Source organism: Copadichromis virginalis, linkage group LG23 (assembly GCF_057382275.1).
Source record: "Copadichromis virginalis isolate Kocher_CV1m ecotype Utaka linkage group LG23, C_Virginalis_male_GT1.1, whole genome shotgun sequence".
Lineage (NCBI taxonomy): Eukaryota > Metazoa > Chordata > Actinopteri > Cichliformes > Cichlidae > Copadichromis > Copadichromis virginalis.
The window spans coordinates 46,873,731-46,895,848 of NC_140639.1; the positions used below are offsets into that span (position 1 = coordinate 46,873,731).

Sequence of the window (22,118 nt, forward strand, 5' to 3'; positions counted from 1 at the left end):
TCATCCAGCTGCTCACATACAGTATAGTTCTATAAATTCATATTTCATGGAGTATTACAGTTATAATACAATAAGGGTTCTTCCAGTTTCACACATATGTAATGCAATGGCGCCACCCTGTGAACAAGTGTGAGTAGTGTAAGGTACCTTTTTTATATCATTTTGTAGTTTTACTGAATGTAATTTTGAGCTTTTGAAGAAGCAAATTAAGTTATTATTTTGCAAAACATCCGCATTAACCAACTATTTGCTCCAACTACTGGGTTCTGGGAACCCGTTTCTTTTTCATTCTGGAAGCTTCATACGTGTCCATTAATAGTGTTACACTAGACCACATTTGGAAACTCTACCACACAAAAGAGAGAGAGTCTTGCTGTCAAGGCAAACAAAAAAGGGGAAGAGGGGGGTTTGAAAAAGACTGAAACTGTGGGTCAGAATCACTCAGCAGAGAGGACACAAGGATTTTCAGTTGGCACCGTTTCAAATAGACAAGTAAGTAAAAAAAATCCTGATTACTTTAAAAACTAAGGGGCGTGAACTTTTTGCTTTTCTGATATCAGATAACGTGCTGCTGCCTTCTGCGGCTTCTGCCGTCATCAGCGTAGGTGCTTGTGGACAGTGACTCAACATGTTGGAGAATAATTGAATCGATAAAAAGAAATAGAAATACATCAGAAACACAATTTGTTACCCCAAAACAGTTCAGTAGCAGAGTGTCCATGACATGGTAATCACTAAACCTGTTATTAACTGTGACTCATTTACAATAATAGCTACACTAAATGTTGTCAGGTGACCTCTTTGAAGATGAATTTGAATAAACAGTATGCCAATAGTGTACTGATGTACATAATACAGTTTACCATATAGAAAAGATGGAAAACAATATTTTAAAGAACTGCAAAGTTATGTTATTTAGAAGCCAGGCTTACAGGACGTTGCTCCACACTGGGTACAGCAGATCGTTTGATGAACTACAGAGTTTTTATAACTTTGTGAAGGATGTCAGCTTGAACAACTTGACTTGAAGCTATTGAGAGAAAAGGCCTTTCCTCCTGAGGCTGCGACACAAATTAAGTCTTTGGTTGTATATCTGCACAAACTCAGATATGAAAGGTGTCTCCATTTTGCCATCCCTCAGTGGATGGAGACTTGTTTTCACAGACAATCATAGTGCTGCAACTTGGAAAGACCAGAGTTGTGTGGTGCAAGTCACTGGAAATGTTTCAGAGCACCATAGTGAGGCTGTCACATCCTGTGTAATGGGCATGCAAACACAGACCGATGGAGGAACAAGTTTAAGGTACTAAAACCAAGGCCATAAGAAGACCGGAGCTGCTATATGATATGAAACCCCCCTTTTTTAAAGGACACACTACTTCAGTGTGCTTCCTGCTTCTTCCTGTGTGATCAGTATCTGCAGAGAGGTGTTAAACCACACGACACAAGTGGTACTTCATTGCCCATTTGTGTATTTGTATCTTATTGTTAAACATCTACAGGTAGATAAACTCCTATAGCCTTAGAGAGTAAACATATTTCAACTCACAGATCTGCAGTTTGTTTACGACATAATTAGCATACAAATATTTACCGTCTGTTTAAATCACAGTTGTGTCTTCTTGCATTTGTGCACAGAAACCTTCATTTTGAATTTAAAGTCAGACTGAAACTGAAGTTTTGCTTTGCAGTGTAGCAGGGTGAGGGATTTAGCAGTGGGACCCGACAAAAAAACAGAGACGGCTGATGGGGACTGGAGACGTACGGAGCTTCAAGGCTTTTATTGTAAAACATCTGAGAAACAGGAAGTGAAAAGACTCCTTCTTTATACTGATTTTAAAAATTTAGAGTAACCTTTGAATTGATTGATTGATTGATTGATTGGTTGATTGATTGATTGAGAGTAGAAGAAAAGAAAGACTACTAATATTCTGTTATTAATCTGTTATTAAACATTATTAACCTTTTCTCTTGTGTTATGTGATGTGTGAACAATGACCCTGTGGACAGAGTTCATGAACAAAAAAACAAAACTCTATTCAGGCTTTGCAGAGAAGTCCAAGACTGATAAAGTCATAAATTTAAACCAGGAGACACCAGAGAAGACAAACGTGGAAAACAATCAACAGTAAAAAGCAATCAGAGGCTTTAAATACACACAAACACACTGTGGGCCTGTGGGGGCTGAGACACAGCTGGAACTAAACACATCTAAACTAAATCAGGGTAACGAGACAAGAGGAGCAAAGTTAAACACACTACATGAGAGAGAAAGAACTACCATGATCAAACTGGAAGTAACTAATGAGAAAAATCACATGACAAAGAAGAAAACTTGACAACTGAAGGGAATTTGGGAAATATAACTCTAACCACTGACAGAAATAGGAATATACAAATGACCATAAGACTAAACACATAGAAGCATAAGATCAAAAGCAAAAATAAAACATGAAAATTTAAAATCCAAGAACTGTTACTATCAAAAAACAAACTACAGTCAGAATAGTGACCGTTGAACAACAAAAGTAATTCCTGTCTAAAAACAGAATATTCAGGGTCTAAAATCCAGGACAGCGATTGCCCTAATTTTAATTAATTAACATTTAGACATTTAAAAAAAAAACTTTGATGATGCTCACTCACTTCCAGAGAACCTGACAAATCATTTTTGATAAAATGCAGATCACCAAAAAGTCTTAGCTCTACAGAGTTACAGCTAGCTCAGGTTGGTGTCAGGGAACCATGAGCCATGAGCTACAAACGAGGGTCACTTGCCCCTGAGGCAGCACGGCAGCACAAAAACAACATGCACTCAAGCAAAAGCAGAGCTCTCATTCATGTGTATGTTCATGTGTATGTTAGACTGAGAGCTAAAACGCGTGCGGTGACCTTTCATCATGTCAAACCTTCAGCGGTACGATGCTTAAACCTCAACATGATTAGAGTTTTGACCTTTTTAGCTGCAGGTGTTCAACTGGAAATCTCAAATTCAAATCATATGGTGTTATTTCTCCTATTAGATTCACAGTAGTTCATTCTTAATGTCTAAAGTCTGAAGAATACAAAAATATATGTTTAAACTTATGAGCTGATGATGGAGTCTTTATTTTCATTTTCAGTCTCATTTGTGTACTTTTGCTTGAAAGTAATTACAAAAAAAACATTTTATGCTCTAACATATTTGTCACCACATCATTTTTAATATTTCAGCGTTTGAATTGTTGGTTATTTGTTGAATATCTCTAACTGCAGATCACGCAGTATGTTTGTGTATATTTGCAGGAGCAACCAAACTTAAACTTGACGCACTCTCTGTTTTCTAAGTGTGACATTTGCTTTGCTTGCTTTGCTCTTTATCTGTGAGACTGTGAGACCTCTTGGATCACTTCCTTTCAAAGCTGTACATGCGCACACACAAACATGTACGGTGGCACACACACATAAACTATGTGATGTTACTGTGCACTGACAGGAAATAACCTCAATACTGGAAAGCGGCTGTTCTTTGTAGCTGAATGTAATGAAGAAGATGCCTTCTGCTGCCACCATCGTTGTGTTTTTGCTCTCCTGCTTCTCCATCGTCTCCACAGGTACGGTACAAATTATTGTGTTCGTGTTTATATTTTTAGCTTTTATTTCTAAACTTACTGGTTATGTTTTTTTTAAAGTTCAAAGTATCTTTAACATGTCAGTTTCCAACAATAATTCTTCAAGACTCCACAAATACTTGATCTGTTGTCCGTGACACCTGTAAAATACCCAAAGCATCACATACTAGTTTAGATTTCCATGTTTCTGTTTTGTTTATTTGTCAATATATATATATATATATATATATATATATATATATATATATATATATATATATATATATATATATATATATATATATATATATATATCATTGTTATGATTTGCTGCTGCTGAGTATTCTGCTGCTCTTTCCTCTTATTATCATATTTTGTCTTTTTCCTCACTAAAAAGGTTTTCTAGCTCATAAGCCAAAAGAAGATAATAATTTCCTTCAAATATGATAACTTGAGATATGATTGTTGATGAAAACTAGACTTTTCTAGCATGACTATTCTTATTTTTCCACAAGATTCCTCTCTGTTTCTTTATCTTTCAGGCTCTCAGGATGATTGTGTGTACGCTGCACCAGGATCAAGCTTTACTGTGCCACTTAGATACAAGTTAAAGGACTCAGAGAGCCTGAGATGGTTCAAGGACACAAGCATAATATTTGATCGCAGAGGTAAAAATGTGATCACGCCGAAAAAGGATGATGTTGATTCAACTGGATCACTAAAGCTGAAACAACTGACCAAAGACATGTCAGGACGATACATCCCAGTGGTTATCAATGAAGATGGAATAAATGTAGGAGATTTACAAAGTGTGCGTTTGTGTGTATTAGGTAGGTAAAAATACATTGTTTAACCAAAACAAATGTATGTACAAACACATTAACATGTACTATATACCTTTATTAGTCCCACAAGAGGATATTTCATGTTAAGGCTGCCGACCTATTGCACGCAATGGCGTATATTAATGTTAATATACTGAAGCCACTCCTCAGATTTGTCATGCAGCAATATTTGTTGTTCTTTTTTTGATTAATGTGTTATCAGCCTTGCCTAATATAATGTTGATATAATCTAATTTTCTATACTCAGACCGTGTGCAGAAGCCCACTGTGACAACAAAGACGTGTACAGATAATGGACATGTCAATTTTACTTGCAGTGTTGGTCAGGTGAGTAAAATGTTCATTAATTATTTTACTTATTCTTCAAATGGCTAACTCATAATTAAAGGTTTACAGAACCTGTGAAAAAAAGAGCTTCAGTAACCTCACTTGCTTTACTCTGAAACTCATCATGAATGAACTGCAGACACTTGACAACAAACATCCACACACAGACACTGCTCTGTCAACAAGGGAGAATCAGAATAAGAACCAGCCCATTTACCGATTGCCAGAGTGTAGGTAGGTTAAGTTAAATCATGCTGGCAGGCTGCTGTGGATGACCGTTCTCTTTTTCTCAGGTCACAACTTTAGTTAAGAGGCACAAAATCCACTAAATAGCTTTTCTAGAGATTTCCTGATCCTCTTTAAATTCAAGTTCACTTGCTGAGACTCTGATAAACTATCAGCTCCGTGATCAGTAATATTTTCTTTTTTTCCCTGAGTTCAATAAACACACACTCCTTGAAAATAACATTGTCTTCCACAGAATGAGAATATCACATGGTTAATGGATGGTGAAATGTTGGAAGAAAAAGGGAAGACACTGACCAGAGTAGCCAAAGATGTGCTAAACGCTAATTTCTCTTGCAAAGTTTCCAACCTGGTGAGCTCTGAGATCAGTCTGCCTGTTCAACAAAACTGCTACAAGCCCAGTAAGTATAAGTGATACAAATTTATATTCACAACAAAAGATGTTTTGCTCATAATTGATGAAAAACTTTGCATCACTTGTGCATGTGCAGATGTGCATGACTTCTCTGCAGACTGTGGTCTGAAGAAAGAAAACAGGATATAATATAATCATGCAGCATCAGTGAGGAGGTGAAGCGCTGTGTGCAGGACACCTACAGTTTCATTTTATAGACGTTTATCAGCTTCAGACTGAACATCCAAACTGGGTTCAGTGCTCACAAAAATGTAAACAAGTAAAGAAAATCTATTTAAAAATCAACCTGAACAATTAAAAATCACTGTCTGATCTGATGTGACTACAGACCAGGAAGGGCAAAATTTATTATGAAATATCAGCTGATAGTCACTGAGTTGTATCTAATTCACTGTATCTGTTTATGAAGAGAAGCACATTTCCTCACAGATTTTGTAGTTTTGCAAGTATATTGTCACAAAAGGTCACTGAAAGTAACTGGGACATGCAGGAAGTCAGACACTGAAGTCAGACAGTTTACACGCTCGGTAGTCATTCAAACAATGCAATGTAGACACTTTTGCACGGAAGCGTTGTTTATGCTGTGGTGTCCAGTGTGGACTGTCTGCTGTAGAGAGTGTGAAATAGAAAAGACAAGAAAAAAGAAACGTTTCAGGTTAAAATCAATTTTACTGATTTATTTATTGATCAATCGATTTATTTCTGAATTGTTTGTTGTCTTGTGTTGACAGAAATATACTTTTCTGCTGCCTTAGTTTAGATGTTTGATTGATTCTGAAAGTGACAGTTCAGGACTTTTGAAGCACAGTTTTTCATGTTACTCTCTTGCCATTTCTTCTTTTCTATTCAAAGATTCAAACAATGTTTGTGGCCTGTTTGGTCCAATAGATGATAACTTTGTTGTGTAATCAATGTGTATTTAATATTGATGCAACCAAATCTTCTGTGCTCAGTGCAGAAACCCCACGTGACAGTGAACTGTACGGGCGAGTCCGAAGTTACATTTACGTGCTCTGTTAGTCAGGTGAGAACAATGTTGAATACATTTCATTTGATTTCACTATATGTATATATATACATGTATATAAATACATGTATATATATATATATACATGTATTTATATACATGTATATATATATATACATGTATATATATATATGTAGATGTGTATATATATATACATGTATATATATATACATGTATATATATATATATACATGTATATATATACATGTATATATATACACATGTATATATATACATGTATATAAATACATGTATATATATATATACATGTATATATATATATGTAGATGTGTATATATATATACATGTATATATATATACATGTATATATATACATGTATATATATACACATGTATATATATACATGTATATATATATATATATAGATGTAGATGTGTATATATATATGCATCTATATATATATATATATATATATACGTCTGAGCATAATTATGTGTTTATCTGTCGACAAACTCATTTTATGAATTGAATTAAGTGCTCACTTGAGGAACCAGCTTTTTTAATGCATGTATGAATTAGGCTCATATTTGCATGTTTTTATTATGTCAATATATGATAATAAAGGCAGAGTGTAGGGAAAGCAAAACTGATCTCTATTTTCTAACCTGTTTTTACTTTCCAGAACTTCTACACTTTTATTTTTAACTATTTAATTAATATCTTAATCATAATTTCTTCTAAAGAAGGAAAACTATTTGGAATATAAATGGCTTACAACGGATAAAGAGTTAGAAGGAAATCTGAAGGACACGCTAACAAAAAAAGCTGAAGATGTGATGAACCTCCCCATCGCTTGTAATGTTTCTAACCCCGTCAGCTTTGCCATCAGTGAGCCTGTTTACCAAGAATGCTTAAAGCTTTGTGAGTAGTATCTACAATTAACTGTACTTTAAAAGATTGAAATGACAATGTTATGATACTCATTTTACAACCTTAGATTTTTTTACAATAACCTTAGATTTTTCTCTTTGTGTTTTACTTTGTAGATGTCGCTGGTGAAAAATCTGGACCAAACATCTGGGTTTTTGTGCGCTTTGGAGCCGGTAGGTTTCAACTTCTGTATAAAGCCCATACATTTTTTATATAAATGCTGAAATAAAATGAGCACATTCTTAATTTTTTCCAGTTTTTTACAAGTAATACAATTTGCTCTTATTTTTTGCACTCATCAGGTTTTTTTCTGTTGTTGCTCCTCACTGTCATTGTTTGTGCAACTCAGAAAAACCTCACACAGAAAAATATATGCAATAAGAGGTAAGATTTATTATTTATGTATGTTTGCATTTATTTATATTACGATTGATATTATTATAATTTATTTTTAAAATAAAAACCTCTGATCTCAGGTAGAAGCTCAAGGCCAGTTTATGTTACACTTGATGTCTCTCATAACCTCCCAGTCACTATTGTGCAGTACGTAAAGGTTACTTGTGGAGCAATCAAGGCTCAGTGTTAGGACCATTTAATTAAATTATTTATAATTAAATTATTTAAATGTTGGGGGGAACAAACACAGTTTCTACCTTTTTCTTTGGATATTTTTTCCCATTTAATACCTAACACTTATTTATGTGTGAGACTCTTAATGTTTAATTTCAAATTATTAATTTGGCTGTGTTGTGATTATTTTTTTAATTATAGGGTTACAGGGTTATTGTTCTCTTAGTTATAAAATCTGTATTTCTGTATCCATGCAGTCTATGGGGCACAGAAATGTAATACAAATGGTTACATTTCTATTTCTTAACACAGAAACTAAATATCATGCACAGATTGGGTGCAGTAATTTCATGTAAGGTATGGTTGTAATTATCCAGGTGCAACCTGTCTGTGCTTATTTTAATAGACAAGGAGGAGTTTCCTTTGAGCCAGTCAGGAACAGAGACAGCAGCAGCAGCAGCAGCAGTTGGTCAGCTACACAAATAAAACTAGAGCCTGACTTCTGTGGAAACTGTAGTCAGGAGAGAGAGACAAACATTATCCCGTTATCCAGGCTTCAGACAGGCTTTGACTTTTAAATCTTTCATTTTGAAGGAAAATATTTGCAGTTTCTGCTGGGCAGGTTCATCTTGGCTGTAAGAGGACTTTTGTAGCATAACAGATGTAATTTCTCATGTGATTCATGTGATTCTTATTTCTAATTTAAAAACTCTCAGGATGACAGACAATATCTTTGTTGTTGTTTACGTCACGCACTCAGACTATGCGTCAGATCAAAAGTCCTGCCATCTGCAGAATAGAAACAAGAGCGAGGACCATTTGGTTTGAGACAGACCAGATGAAATGTATGACTGCAGCTATTTAAAGGATTTTGATACGATGATGAGCTCACCTGAAATACTCTGATTGGCTGATACACAGATAAGGGCAGCCTTGGCAGAGACACCCATCGAGAGAAATCATTTAACAGTACAATGTGATGTTTGTTTGTTCTGCTGCTGCCACAAACTCGCTCCATCACAAGATCACATCAGGACTCAAAGAAGAAGCCAGAGTTTTTTGTGACAATCAATCAATCAACCACATACTCAGATTGAATTAATAATGCCCAGGAGCTGCTTTCATCCCTGTTCTTCTTTTACATACATAAATTCTACTTTTTAGTCTTGTAACTTAAAATCAACAACTTCACAATCATGACTGATGTGAGTATAATCACAAAATAATTTCATTTAATAAACAAAATTCATCAAAAATATGTCTTATATATGAAATATGATGTGATTGTACTTGTGTCTTATTACAGGAGGTTAAGTCATTTTACTGTTGGTCATCCAGCTGCTCACATACAGTATATTTCTATAAATTCATATTTCATGGAGTATTACAGTTATAATACAATATGGGTTCTTCCAGTTTCACACATATGTAATGCAATGGCGCCACCCTGTGAACAAGTGTGAGTAGTGTAAGGTACCTTTTTTATATCATTTTGTAGTTTTACTGAATGTAATTTTGAGCTTTTGAAGAAGCAAATTAAGTTATTATTTTGCAAAACATCCGCATTAACCAACTATTTGCTCCAACTACTGGGTTCTGGGAACACGTTTCTTTTTCATTCTGGAAGCTTCATACGTGTCCATTAATAGTGTTACACTAGACCACATTCGGAAACTCTACCACACAAAAGAGAGAGAGTCTTGCTGTCAAGGCAAACAAAAAAGGGGAAGAGGGGGGTTTGAAAAAGACTGAAACTGTGGGTCAGAATCACTCAGCAGAGAGGACACAAAGATTTTCAGTTGGCACCGTTTCAAATAGACAAGTAAGTAAAAAAAATCCTGATTACTTTAAAAACTAAGGGGCGTGAACTTTTTGCTTTTCTGATATCAGATAACGTGCTGCTGCCTTCTGCGGCTTCTGCCGTCATCAGCGTGCTTGTGGACAGTGACTCAACATGTTGGAGAATAATTGAATCGATAAAAAGAAATAGAAATACATCAGAAACACAAATTGTTACCCCAAAACAGTTCAGTAGCAGAGTGTCCATGACATGTTAATCACTAAACCTGTTATTAACTGTGACTCATTTACAATAATAGCTACACTAAATGTTGTCAGGTGACCTCTTTGAAGATGAATTTGAATAAACAGTATGGCAATAGTGTACTGATGTACATAATACAGTTTACCATATAGAAAAGATGGAAAACAATATTTTAAAGAACTGCAAAGTTATGTTATTTAGAAGCCAGGCTTACAGGACGTTGCTCCACACTGGGTACAGCAGATCGTTTGATGAACTACAGAGTTTTTATAACTTTGTGAAGGATGTCAGCTTGAACAACTTGACTTGAAGCTATTGAGAGAAAAGGCCTTTCCTCCTGAGGCTGCGACACAAATTAAGTCTTTGGTTGTATATCTGCACAAACTCAGATATGAATGGTGTCTCCATTTTGCCATCCCTCAGTGGATGGAGACCTGTTTTCATGGACAATCATAGTGCTGCAACTTGGAAAGACCAGAGTTGTGTGGTGCAAGTCACTGGAAATGTTTCAGAGCACCATAGTGAGGCTGTCACATCCTGTGTAATGGGCATGCAAACACAGACAGATGGAGGAACAAGTTTAAGGTACTAAAACCAAGGCCATAAGAAGACCGGAGCTGCTATATGATATGAAACCCCCCTTTTTTAAAGGACACACTACTTCAGTGTGCTTCCTGCTTCTTCCTGTGTGATCAGTATCTGCAGAGAGGTGTTAAACCACACGACACAAGTGGTACTTCATTGCCCATTTGTGTATTTGTATCTTATTGTTAAACATCTACAGGTAGATAAACTCCTATAGCCTTGGAGAGTAAACATATTTGAACTCACAGATCTGCAGTTTGTTTACGACATAATTAGCATACAAATATTTACCGTCTGTTTAAATCACAGTTGTGTCTTCTTGCATTTGTGCACAGAAACCTTCATTTTGAATTCAAAGTCAGACTGAAACTGAAGTTTTGCTTTGCAGTGTAGCAGGGTGAGGGATTTAGCAGTGGGACCCGACAAAAAAACAGAGACTGCTGATGGGGACTGGAGACGTACGGAGCTTCAAGGCTTTTATTGTAAAACATCTGAGAAACAGGAAGTGAAAAGACTCCTTCTTTATACTGATTTTAAAAATTTAGAGTAACCTTTGAATTGATTGATTGATTGATTGATTGATTGATTGATTGATTGATTGATTGAGTGATTGTTTGAATAATGAGTTTGCAATACTGTATACACTGTACTGTATAGCATTCAGCAGAGTTATAAAGTGTACTTCATCTGTGGCGACGGAAACTTGCACCTTTTTTCTGAGAGTAGAAGAAAAGAAAGACTACTAATATTCTGTTATTAATCTGTTATTAAACATTATTAACCTTTTCTCTTGTGTCATGTGATGTGTGAACAATGATCCTGTGGACAGAGTTCATGAACAAAAAAACAAAACTCTATTCAGGCTTTGCAGAGAAGTCCAAGACTGATAAAGTCATAAATTTAAACCAGGAGACACCAGAGAAGACAAACGTGGAAAACAATCAACAGTAAAAAGCAATCAGAGGCTTTAAATACACACAAACACACTGTGGGCCTGTGGGGGCTGAGACACAGCTGGAACTAAACACATCTAAACTAAATCAGGGTAACGAGACAAGAGGAGCAAAGTTAAACACACTACATGAGAGAGAAAGAACTACCATGATCAAACTGGAAGTAACTAATGAGAAAAATCACATGACAAAGAAGAAAACTTGACAACAGAAGGGAATTTGGGAAATATAACTCTAACCACTGACAGAAATAGGAATATACAAATGACCATAAGACTAAACACATAGAAGCATAAGATCAAAAACAAAGAGAAAACATGGAAACCTAAAACCTGAGAACTGTTACTATCAAAAAACAAACTACAGTCAGAATAGTGACTGTTGAACAACAAAAGCAATTCCTGTCTGAAAACAGAATATTCAGGGTCTAAAATCCAGGACAGCGATTGCCCTAATTTTAATTAATTAACATTTAGACATTTAAAAAAAAAACTTTGATGATGCTCACTCACTTCCAGAGAACCTGACAAATCATTTTTGATAAAATGCAGATCACCAAAAAGTCTTAGCTCTACAGAGTTACAGCTAGCTCAGGTTGGTGTCAGGGAACCATGAGCCATGAGCTACAAACGAGGGTCACTTTCCCCTGAGGCAGCACGGCAGCACAAAAACAACATGCACTCAAGCAAAAGCAGAGCTCTCATTCATGTGTATGTTCATGTGTATGTTAGACTGAGAGCTAAAACGCGTGCGGTGACCTTTCATCATGTCAAACCTTCAGCGGTACGATGCTTAAACCTCAACATGATTAGAGTTTTGACCTTTTTAGCTGCAGGTGTTCAACTGGAAATCTCAAATTCAAATCATATGGCGTTATTTCTCCTATTAGATTCACAGTAGTTCATTCTTAATGTCTAAAGTCTAAAGAATACAAAAATATATGTTTAAACTTATGAGCTGATGATGGAGTCTTTATTTTCATTTTCAGTCTCATTTGTGTACTTTTGCTTGAAAGTAATTACAAAAAAAACATTTTATGCTCTAACATATTTGTCACCACATCATTTTTAATATTTCAGCGTTTGAATTGTTGGTTATTTGTTGAATATCTCTAACTGGAGATCACGCAGTATGTTTGTGTATATTTGCAGGAGCAACCAAACTTAAACTTGACGCACTCTCTGTTTTCTAAGTGTGACATTTGCTTTGCTTGCTTTGCTCTTTATCTGTGAGACTGTGAGACCTCTTGGATCACTTCCTTTCAAAGCTGTACATGCGCACACACAAACATGTACGGTGGCACACACACATAAACTATGTGATGTTACTGTGCTCTGACAGGAAATAACCTCAATACTGGAAAGCGGCTGTTCTTTGTAGCTGAATGTAATGAAGAAGATGCCTTCTGCTGCCACCATCGTTGTGTTTTTGCTCTCCTGCTTCTCCATCGTCTCCACAGGTACGGTACAAATTATTGTGTTCGTGTTTATATTTTTAGCTTTTATTTCTAAACTTACTGGTTATGTTTTTTTTAAAGTTCAAAGTATCTTTAACATGTCAGTTTCCAACAATAATTCTTCAAGACTCCACAAATACTTGATCTGTTGTCCGTGACACCTGTAAAATACCCATAGCATCACATACTAGTTTAGATTTCCATGTTTCTGTTTTGTTTATTTGTCAATATATATATATATATATATATATATATATATATATATATATATATATATATATGTATATATATATATCATTGTTATGATGCTGCTGCTGAGTATTCTGCTGCTCTTTCCTCTTATTATCATATTTTGTCTTTTTCCTCACTAAAAAGGTTTTCTAGCTCATAAGCCAAAAGAGGATAATAATTTCCTTCAAATATGATAACTTGAGATATGATTGTTGATGAAAACTAGACTTTTCTAGCATGACTATTCTTATTTTTCCACAAGATTCCTCTCTGTTTCTTTATCTTTCAGGCTCTCAGGATGATTGTGTGTACGCTGCAACAGGATCAAGCTTTACTGTGCCACTTAGATACAAGTTAAAGGACTCAGAGAGCCTGAGATGGTTCAAGGACACAAGCATAATATTTGATCGCAGAGGTAAAAATGTGATCACGCCGAAAAAGGATGATGTTGATTCAACTGGATCACTAAAGCTGAAACAACTGACCAAAGACATGTCAGGACGATACATCCCAGTGGTTATCAATGAAGATGGAATAAATGTAGGAGATTTACAAAGTGTGCGTTTGTGTGTATTAGGTAGGTAAAAATACATTGTTTAACCAAAACAAATGTATGTACAAACACATTAACATGTACTATATACCTTTATTAGTCCCACAAGAGGATATTTCATGTTAAGGCTGCCGACCTATTGCACGCAATGGCGTATATTAATGTTAATATACTGAAGCCACTCCTCAGATTTGTCATGCAGCAATATTTGTTGTTCTTTTTTTGATTAATGTGTTATCAGCCTTGCCTAATATAATGTTGATATAATCTAATTTTCTATACTCAGACCGTGTGCAGAAGCCCACTGTGACAACAAAGACGTGTACAGATAATGGACATGTCAATTTTACTTGCAGTGTTGGTCAGGTGAGTAAAATGTTCATTAATTATTTTACTTATTCTTCAAATGGCTAACTCATAATTAAAGGTTTACAGAACCTGTGAAAAAAAGAGCTTCAGTAACCTCACTTGCTTTACTCTGAAACTCATCATGAATGAACTGCAGACACTTGACAACAAACATCCACACACAGACACTGCTCTGTCAACAAGGGAGAATCAGAATAAGAACCAGCCCATTTACCGATTGCCAGAGTGTAGGTAGGTTAAGTTAAATCATGCTGGCAGGCTGCTGTGGATGACCGTTCTCTTTTTCTCAGGTCACAACTTTAGTTAAGAGGCACAAAATCCACTAAATAGCTTTTCTAGAGATTTCCTGATCCTCTTTAAATTCAAGTTCACTTGCTGAGACTCTGATAAACTATCAGCTCCGTGATCAGTAATATTTTCTTTTTTTCCCTGAGTTCAATAAACACACACTCCTTGAAAATAACATTGTCTTCCACAGAATGAGAATATCACATGGTTAATGGATGGTGAAATGTTGGAAGAAAAAGGGAAGACGCTGACCAGAGTAGCCAAAGATGTGCTAAACGCTAATTTCTCTTGCAATGTTTCCAACCCGGTCAGCTCTGAGATCAGTCTGCCTGTTCAACAAAACTGCTACAAGCCCAGTAAGTATAAGTGATACAAATTTATATTCACAACAAAAGATGTTTTGCTCACAATTGATGAAAAACTTTGCATCACTTGTGCATGTGCAGATGTGCATGACTTCTCTGCAGACTGTGGTCTGAAGAAAGAAAACAGGATATAATATAATCATGCAGCATCAGTGAGGAGGTGAAGCGCTGTGTGCAGGACACCTACAGTTTCATTTTATAGACGTTTCTCAGCTTCAGACTGAACATCCAAACTGGGTTCAGTGCTCACAAAAATGTAAACAAGTAAAGAAAATCTATTTAAAAATCAACCTGAACAATTAAAAATCACTGTCTGATCTGATGTGACTACAGACCAGGAAGGGCAAAATTTATTATGAAATATCAGCTGATAGTCACTGAGTTGTATCTAATTCACTGTATCTGTTTATGAAGAGAAGCACATTTCCTCACAGATTTTGTAGTTTTGCAAGTATATTGTCACAAAAGGTCACTGAAAGTAACTGGGACATGCAGGAAGTCAGACACTGAAGTCAGACAGTTTACGCGCTCGGTAGTCATTCAAACAATGCAATGTAGACACTTTTGCACGGAAGCGTTGTTTATGCTGTGGTGTCCAGTGTGGTCTGTCTGCTGTAGAGAGTGTGAAATAGAAAAGACAAGAAAAAAGAAACGTTTCAGGTTAAAATCAATTTTACTGATTTATTTATTGATCAATCGATTTATTTCTGAATTGTTTGTTGTCTTGTGTTGACAGAAATATACTTTTCTGCTGCCTTAGTTTAGATGTTTGATTGACTGTGAAAGTGACAGTTCAGGACTTTTGAAGCACAGTTTTTCATGTTACTCTCTTGCCATTTCTTCTTTTCTATTCAAAGATTCAAACAATGTTTGTGGCCTGTTTGGCCCAATAGATGATAACTTTGTTGTGTAATCAATGTGTATTTAATATTGATGCAACCAAATCTTCTGTGCTCAGTGCAGAAACCCCACGTGACAGTGAACTGTACGGGCGAGTCCGAAGTTACATTTACGTGCTCTGTTAGTCAGGTGAGAACAATGTTGAATACATTTCATTTGATTTCACTATATGTATATATATACATGTATATAAATACATGTATATATATATATATATACATCTATATATATATACATGTATATAAATACATGTATATATATATAGATGTATATATACATGTATATAAATACATGTATATATATATATATATATATATATATATATACATGTATATAAATACATGTATATATATATATATATATACATCTATATATATATACATGTATATAAATACATGTATATATATATATATACATCTATATATATATACATGTATATAAATACATGTATATATATATATACATCTATATATATATACATGTATATATATATATGTAGATGTGTATATATATATACATGTATATATATATACATGTATATATATATACATGTATATATATATATACATGTATATATATATATACATGTATATATATATATACATGTATATATATATATACATGTATATATATATATATACATGTATATATATATATATATACATGTATATATATATATATACATCTATATATATATACATGTATATAAATACATGTATATATATATATATACATCTATATATATATACATGTATATAAATACATGTATATATATATATACATCTATATATATATACATGTATATATATATATGTAGATGTGTATATATATATACATGTATATATATATACATGTATATATATATATACATGTATATATATACATGTATATATATACACATGTATATATATACATGTATATATATATATATAGATGTAGATGTGTATATATATATGCATCTATATATATATACATATATATACGTCTGAGCATAATTATGTGTTTATCTGTCGACAAACTCATTTTCTGAATTGAACTAAGTGCTAACTTCAGGAACCAGCTTTTTTAATGCATGTATGAATTAGGCTCATATTTGCATGTTTTTATTATGTCAATATATGATAATAAAGGCAGAGTGTAGGGAAAGCAAAACTGATCTCTATTTTCTAACCTGTGGGCAACAATTGTCTTTCAGTCATGTTTTGACTTGACTATGAGGTTATTGTAGAGCTAATCATGGCACACTCAAAGTCCCTGAAGTCACTCTTCCCACAGATTTTCTTTCGTCATGAAGACTCTGCTTACAGCAAAATATACTTAGATGTGGTTAAGAATTTCTCTGCCAAACAACCAGCTCTATAGTAGTGACTGTTCTCAGTCATCTTTTTGTTTTATTTTTCTCAATTAATTACAGACACAGGCAAGAAAATGACATTATAAACTACAGTTTTAAAGTAAAGCTGTAATTTTGCAAGTTCAAAAGAAAGATTGTTACAAGCCTTTTTCTGATCCTGACACTGAAACACACACACACACACACACACACACACACACACACACACACACACACTGGATAACTAAATAAAATTTAAAAAAATATATTTGCTGTCAAAATATATTTAGTATGCTTGCTCTTATACTTGGAGGTTTAAAACTTTAGCAAATCCATTAATCGTCTTTTCTTCAACAGAAATACAATAATCTGGAATTTAAATGGTTTAACGAGGAAAACAAGCTGCAGGGATCAGGAGAGACACTTACAAGGAAAACCGACGATGTGGTAAACACTCGCTTCTTTTGCAATGTTTCAAACTCCATCAGCTCTGAGATCAGTGACCCTGCTGCACAAAAGTGCTCAAAACCCTGTAAGTATTATTTCTATCAACTGTCCATTCAAATAGTTATGACACTGACCATTTTACACTCATGTCATGATAAAATCTATTTCTTATTCTCTTGTTTTATTCCTGAAGCTTTTCCTAATGAATTATTTGGAATTAGCATCTGGGTTTTCATAGGAGGCGGAGCAGGTACGTGTCATGTTCTGTGCAGTCGTCAGATTATACTCTGAAAATCATTGAAATCAAGCTTCACATACAAAACCAATGAATTCTCTATTTTTTCCATGTGTAATACAATTGATGTTATTCTCCATCAGGTCTTCTTATTTTGGTGATCGTCACTGCCACAGTTTGTTGTGTCCGGGCCAGACGAAAGAGACGCATATGATAAACGGTATTTACTTATATACTGTTATCATTATTATTTTAGTTCATGTTAAAAAAATAAGCCACTGCGCTAAGGCAGAACATCTTAAAAACTATTTTACTTACGTAAATGACTTAGTTCACCCATGTACAGCCCATCCATTCACCATTCATTGTGCATGTAGGTTACTTGAGGAGCTCCCCAAGGCTCAGTCTTAGGTCCATTAGATTTATATTATTTGTACTTTGATTTTTTTAGGGGTTATGGTTAAGATTACTTGCATTCAGTTCAAAATATTTACATACAGCAGATAATGATTCACTTCAAGGGACTTCAAACTTCAAGTTGCACAGTGCAGGATTTCAATAAGGAGAGATCACTTGAAAGAATTGAACATGATTTACTGAAATGAAGAAATGAATGAATTTGGCGATTAGACTCTGATGACAGAATGGAGCCCCAGCAGTGACTGGATTTAGGACAGGACCCCCCAGTGTCTAGATGCTGGGGGTGGTGAAGATAAAGACTGAACCTTTGATGGAGCTCTGACTGAAGTGTCTGTGAGATGGAGATAGAGAGGAGGTCGGTTGCACAAATTACAGTCTGAAAGGTAGAATAACAGTGAGCAGAGATTTAAACCACACAGACTGGAGGCTGATTGGCCCAAAGAAGGCGAGCAGGAAGTAGATTAGACTAGAGTAAAGAGGACAGTATTGAAATTGACAGAAGAGACTGAACACCCAGAGAAACTGATTACAGATGTTACTTACTGAACTTATGCATAAGCTTCATGTTCACTATTCATGTTGCGGGACATTGTTTAAATGAACATGGAAGTACCAGGACCTGTGCAGTCCCTGGCACAGAAATGTAAACAGTAGCTGAGAGGTGTGTTTCTTAACACATAAAGTAAATGCTGTGTAGCTACTCTAAACAATTGCAGCTGATCATAAGATGTAAGGTAATCATAGCTTCATTTTTTAATTGAGAAGTTGCTGGATTGTTCTGGCACAATGAGTTGGTATACTTTCTTATTAGTAAGCCAGCTTGATTCATTTTTGGGTGTATTATTCACTTTGACATTAAACTATAATAACAATAATAATAATAATAATAATGTTACATCATTAAATAAACAAACAACAAAGTTGGGTTTCTAATTTTATGCCATTTGCTTACATTTGTTACTTTGTTTAAATATGGGGAAGCTGTGACACTCATTTGAACAACATCACTGCGAGTGCGACTGCTTCTTCTGTAAAACTATGCTGTTATCCCTACATTTAAATGACATCTCGTCTCTTAGCTGCTGTCTCATTCCTGCTGTAGCTGGACTGCATGGTTCTTAAACCAGATCTGACAAACAATGCTTATTGGCAACATGCTGAAATAATGATGGTCTTAAAACAAGATTAACAAATAATAGTGCACCAGAGTCATTTTTAATTACATTAGCATTACATTAGTTAACATTAAATACACTTGGAGCTTTGCGATTCTTCAGTTCTGGGATCCAGGGGCCATTGCCAGCTCTGATTGATGAGCTAAATTCTCCAGCACGGCACAACATTGTTCATTCTTTGTAGTATGGCTGCAAAGGAAATCAGATTCTTTATATTTATTCTTTTTTCTAAGCTGACACGGGCCCGTCAAATCCATATTCTTACATATTCTTAGCAGTGGCAGGTTTTGCTCTTTTCTTGTTAAAAACACTGAAAGATGATTCTGCAGGTCTGACCTGCCGCCTATGCTTATTTCAACAGATGGCAGGTCAGAGACCTTTGTTTGCAGTGGACGAATCAAGAACAGCAACAGCATCACCTTCAGCAGAACCACTTGACAAAACCACAATAAACAATATGTTCAGCAGAGTCCCAGAGCCATACTTCTATGCAGCCTGTGGTCTGAAGACAGACAACAGGAAACAGGATACGATATAAACACCATTCAATCTGAGTGCTGAGGTGACGTGGTGTTTGCAGGACGCCTACAGAGTTTCATTTTGATGTTTGTCAGGTTCATTGTGAATGTACAAAGAAAATTATAGATTACAGGAATTTAACCCTAAATAAGTGGGTAATTTAACGATCATTCAGTGATTAGATCAGAAATGCAAACCTTATTATGATTGTCAGTGATATGTAAAACTAATGTATTTTATTACAATATCTCCTGATGTGTAGTTTTGTAAGCAGACCTTCACAAAGAAATATTGTTTATGCTATATGTGTTAATGCTTTTGTTTAGGTCTTTCATTTTGGAGGAAATAAGCTTCAGTCTTTTTTGCTAGGCAGGTTCGTGCTGTATATTGTTAATGAGAGCGACAATTCAGGATTTTATTAGTATCTGTTGTGCATTTTTCTTTGTTCTGATTTGGAGATTTTCATGTTTGAACCACATGCTGGACAAGAAATTAACCTTGAAATTAAAGCAAAATGATAAAAATATTTTTTTCTCAAAGAAAAAACACGATTCCCTCCCTGGGATGATGGCATGGTGCGTCTAAAAGGATCTTTAAAGATAACAAGTCTGAGGAAAAATTACTTGACTAAACTACATCATTGTGGTTTTCAGTGAATACAGAGCTGTAGAAAAGAATTAAGGATTAAAAATTAAGAACAGAAGTGTGTGTTTTGGTTAAACTAAGAGCAGAATAGATTTATTGTGGTCATGTGAATATGAATATTTCTCTTAGTATTCGTCTTTATGCCTCACCAAAAATAAAAGTAATAAGTCTATTCACTTGGAAACTTTTCACCATATTAACTTATCAGCTGAATGTTTTAAATATGTTATACTGATATGTATATGACCATGTTTTTCATCAATTTTTATAATGTTCTTAATATATTTACAAAAATAAAGTGGGCTGATGCATCACAAGTCCCCGTGTAATCAGTCAGACCAAATGTATATGCTCATATATTCGAGTCCCAAGTGTCAAAGAAGTGTTTAGGCAGATCAAAAGTCATGACTCCATGCACTGTTAAACCTCACACTCGAGGTGTTATGTGAATTGTAAAATGTTATGATTGAAACCACTAAAAGGGCCTAACTAAAGGCCTACATCATGCAGTTTAAATGTTCTTTAGTTTTAAGACAGACTGTCTATCACAGACCCCATACAATTCAAGAGGGTGGACCAGCAGACTACATATTACACTAAAATGTTCTAAAGTGTTGGCATACATCTATCTATCTATCTATCTAGATAGATAGATAGATAGATAGATAGATAGATAGACGTATGTATGTATGTATGTATATATATTTAAATATATATTTAAATATATATATTTAAATAAATATATATTTAAATAAATATATATATAAATATATATATATATATAAATATATATATTCAATGAACCCAAAAAACTCATTAATATCAAAGCTGAATGTTTTTGGAAGTAGTTTTTAGTTTGTTTTTAGTTTTAGCTATTTTAGGGGGACATCTGTGTGTGCAGGTGACTATTACTGTGCATAATTATTAGGCAACTTAACAAAAAACAAATATATACCCATTTCAATTATTTATTTTTACCAGTGAAACCAATATAACATCTCCACATTCACAAATATACATTTCTGACATTCAAAAACAAAACAAAAACAAATCAGCGACCAATATAGCCACCTTTCTTTGCAAGGACACTCAAAAGCCTGCCATCCATGGATTCTGTCAGTGTTTTGATCTGTTCACCATCAACATTGCGTGCAGCAGCAACCACAGCCTCCCAGACACTGTTCAGAGAGGTGTACTGTTTTCCCTCCTTGTAAATCTCACATTTGATGATGGACCACAGGTTCTCAATGGGGTTCAGATCAGGTGAACAAGGAGGCCATGTCATTAGTATTTCTTCTTTTATACCCTTTCCTGCCAGCCACGCTGTGGAGTACTTGGACGCGTGTGATGGAGCATTGTCCTGCATGAAAATCATGTTTTTCTTGAAGGATGCAGACTTCTTCCTGTACCACTGCTTGAAGAAGGTGTCTTCCAGAAACTGGCAGTGGGACTGGGAGTTGAGCTTGACTCCATCCTCAACCCGAAAAGGCCCCACAAGCTCATCTTTGATGATACCAGCCCAAACCAGTACTCCACCTCCACCTTGCTGGCGTCTGAGTCGGACTGGAGCTCTCTGCCCTTTACCAATCCAGCCACGGGCCCATCCATCTGGCCCATCAAGACTCACTCTCATTTCATCAGTCCATAAAACCTTAGAAAAACCAGTCTTGAGATATTTCTTGGCCCAG

General features: G+C 35.0%; 2 protein-coding genes across 2 annotated transcripts in view; both read left to right on the top strand.

Moving 5' to 3' along the window:
* Window positions 1-11,327, top strand: part of LOC146681826 (uncharacterized) — a 113,487-nt gene extending 102,160 nt beyond the window's left edge. The window contains exons 26-33 of the mRNA XM_085448797.1: window positions 4,133-4,420; window positions 4,683-4,762; window positions 5,244-5,409; window positions 6,377-6,447; window positions 7,156-7,333; window positions 7,459-7,515; window positions 7,645-7,726; window positions 8,319-11,327. Of these exons, the coding sequence (XP_085304923.1) occupies window positions 4,133-4,420; window positions 4,683-4,762; window positions 5,244-5,409; window positions 6,377-6,447; window positions 7,156-7,333; window positions 7,459-7,515; window positions 7,645-7,726; window positions 8,319-8,490 (1,094 nt within the window). The 3' untranslated portion in view covers window positions 8,491-11,327. The remainder of the gene's footprint in view (window positions 1-4,132; window positions 4,421-4,682; window positions 4,763-5,243; window positions 5,410-6,376; window positions 6,448-7,155; window positions 7,334-7,458; window positions 7,516-7,644; window positions 7,727-8,318) is intronic.
* On the top strand, window positions 9,677-20,747 carry LOC146681833 (uncharacterized). The gene is made up of 10 exons (XM_085448239.1): window positions 9,677-9,734; window positions 12,836-12,953; window positions 13,471-13,758; window positions 14,021-14,100; window positions 14,582-14,747; window positions 15,715-15,785; window positions 17,347-17,521; window positions 17,630-17,686; window positions 17,815-17,891; window positions 19,628-20,747. Exons 2-9 carry the CDS (start codon window positions 12,884-12,886, stop codon window positions 17,883-17,885), a joined length of 978 nt encoding a protein of 325 aa, XP_085304365.1. The 5' UTR covers window positions 9,677-9,734; window positions 12,836-12,883; the 3' UTR covers window positions 17,886-17,891; window positions 19,628-20,747.
* Window positions 20,748-22,118: the final 1,371 nt, after the last annotated feature.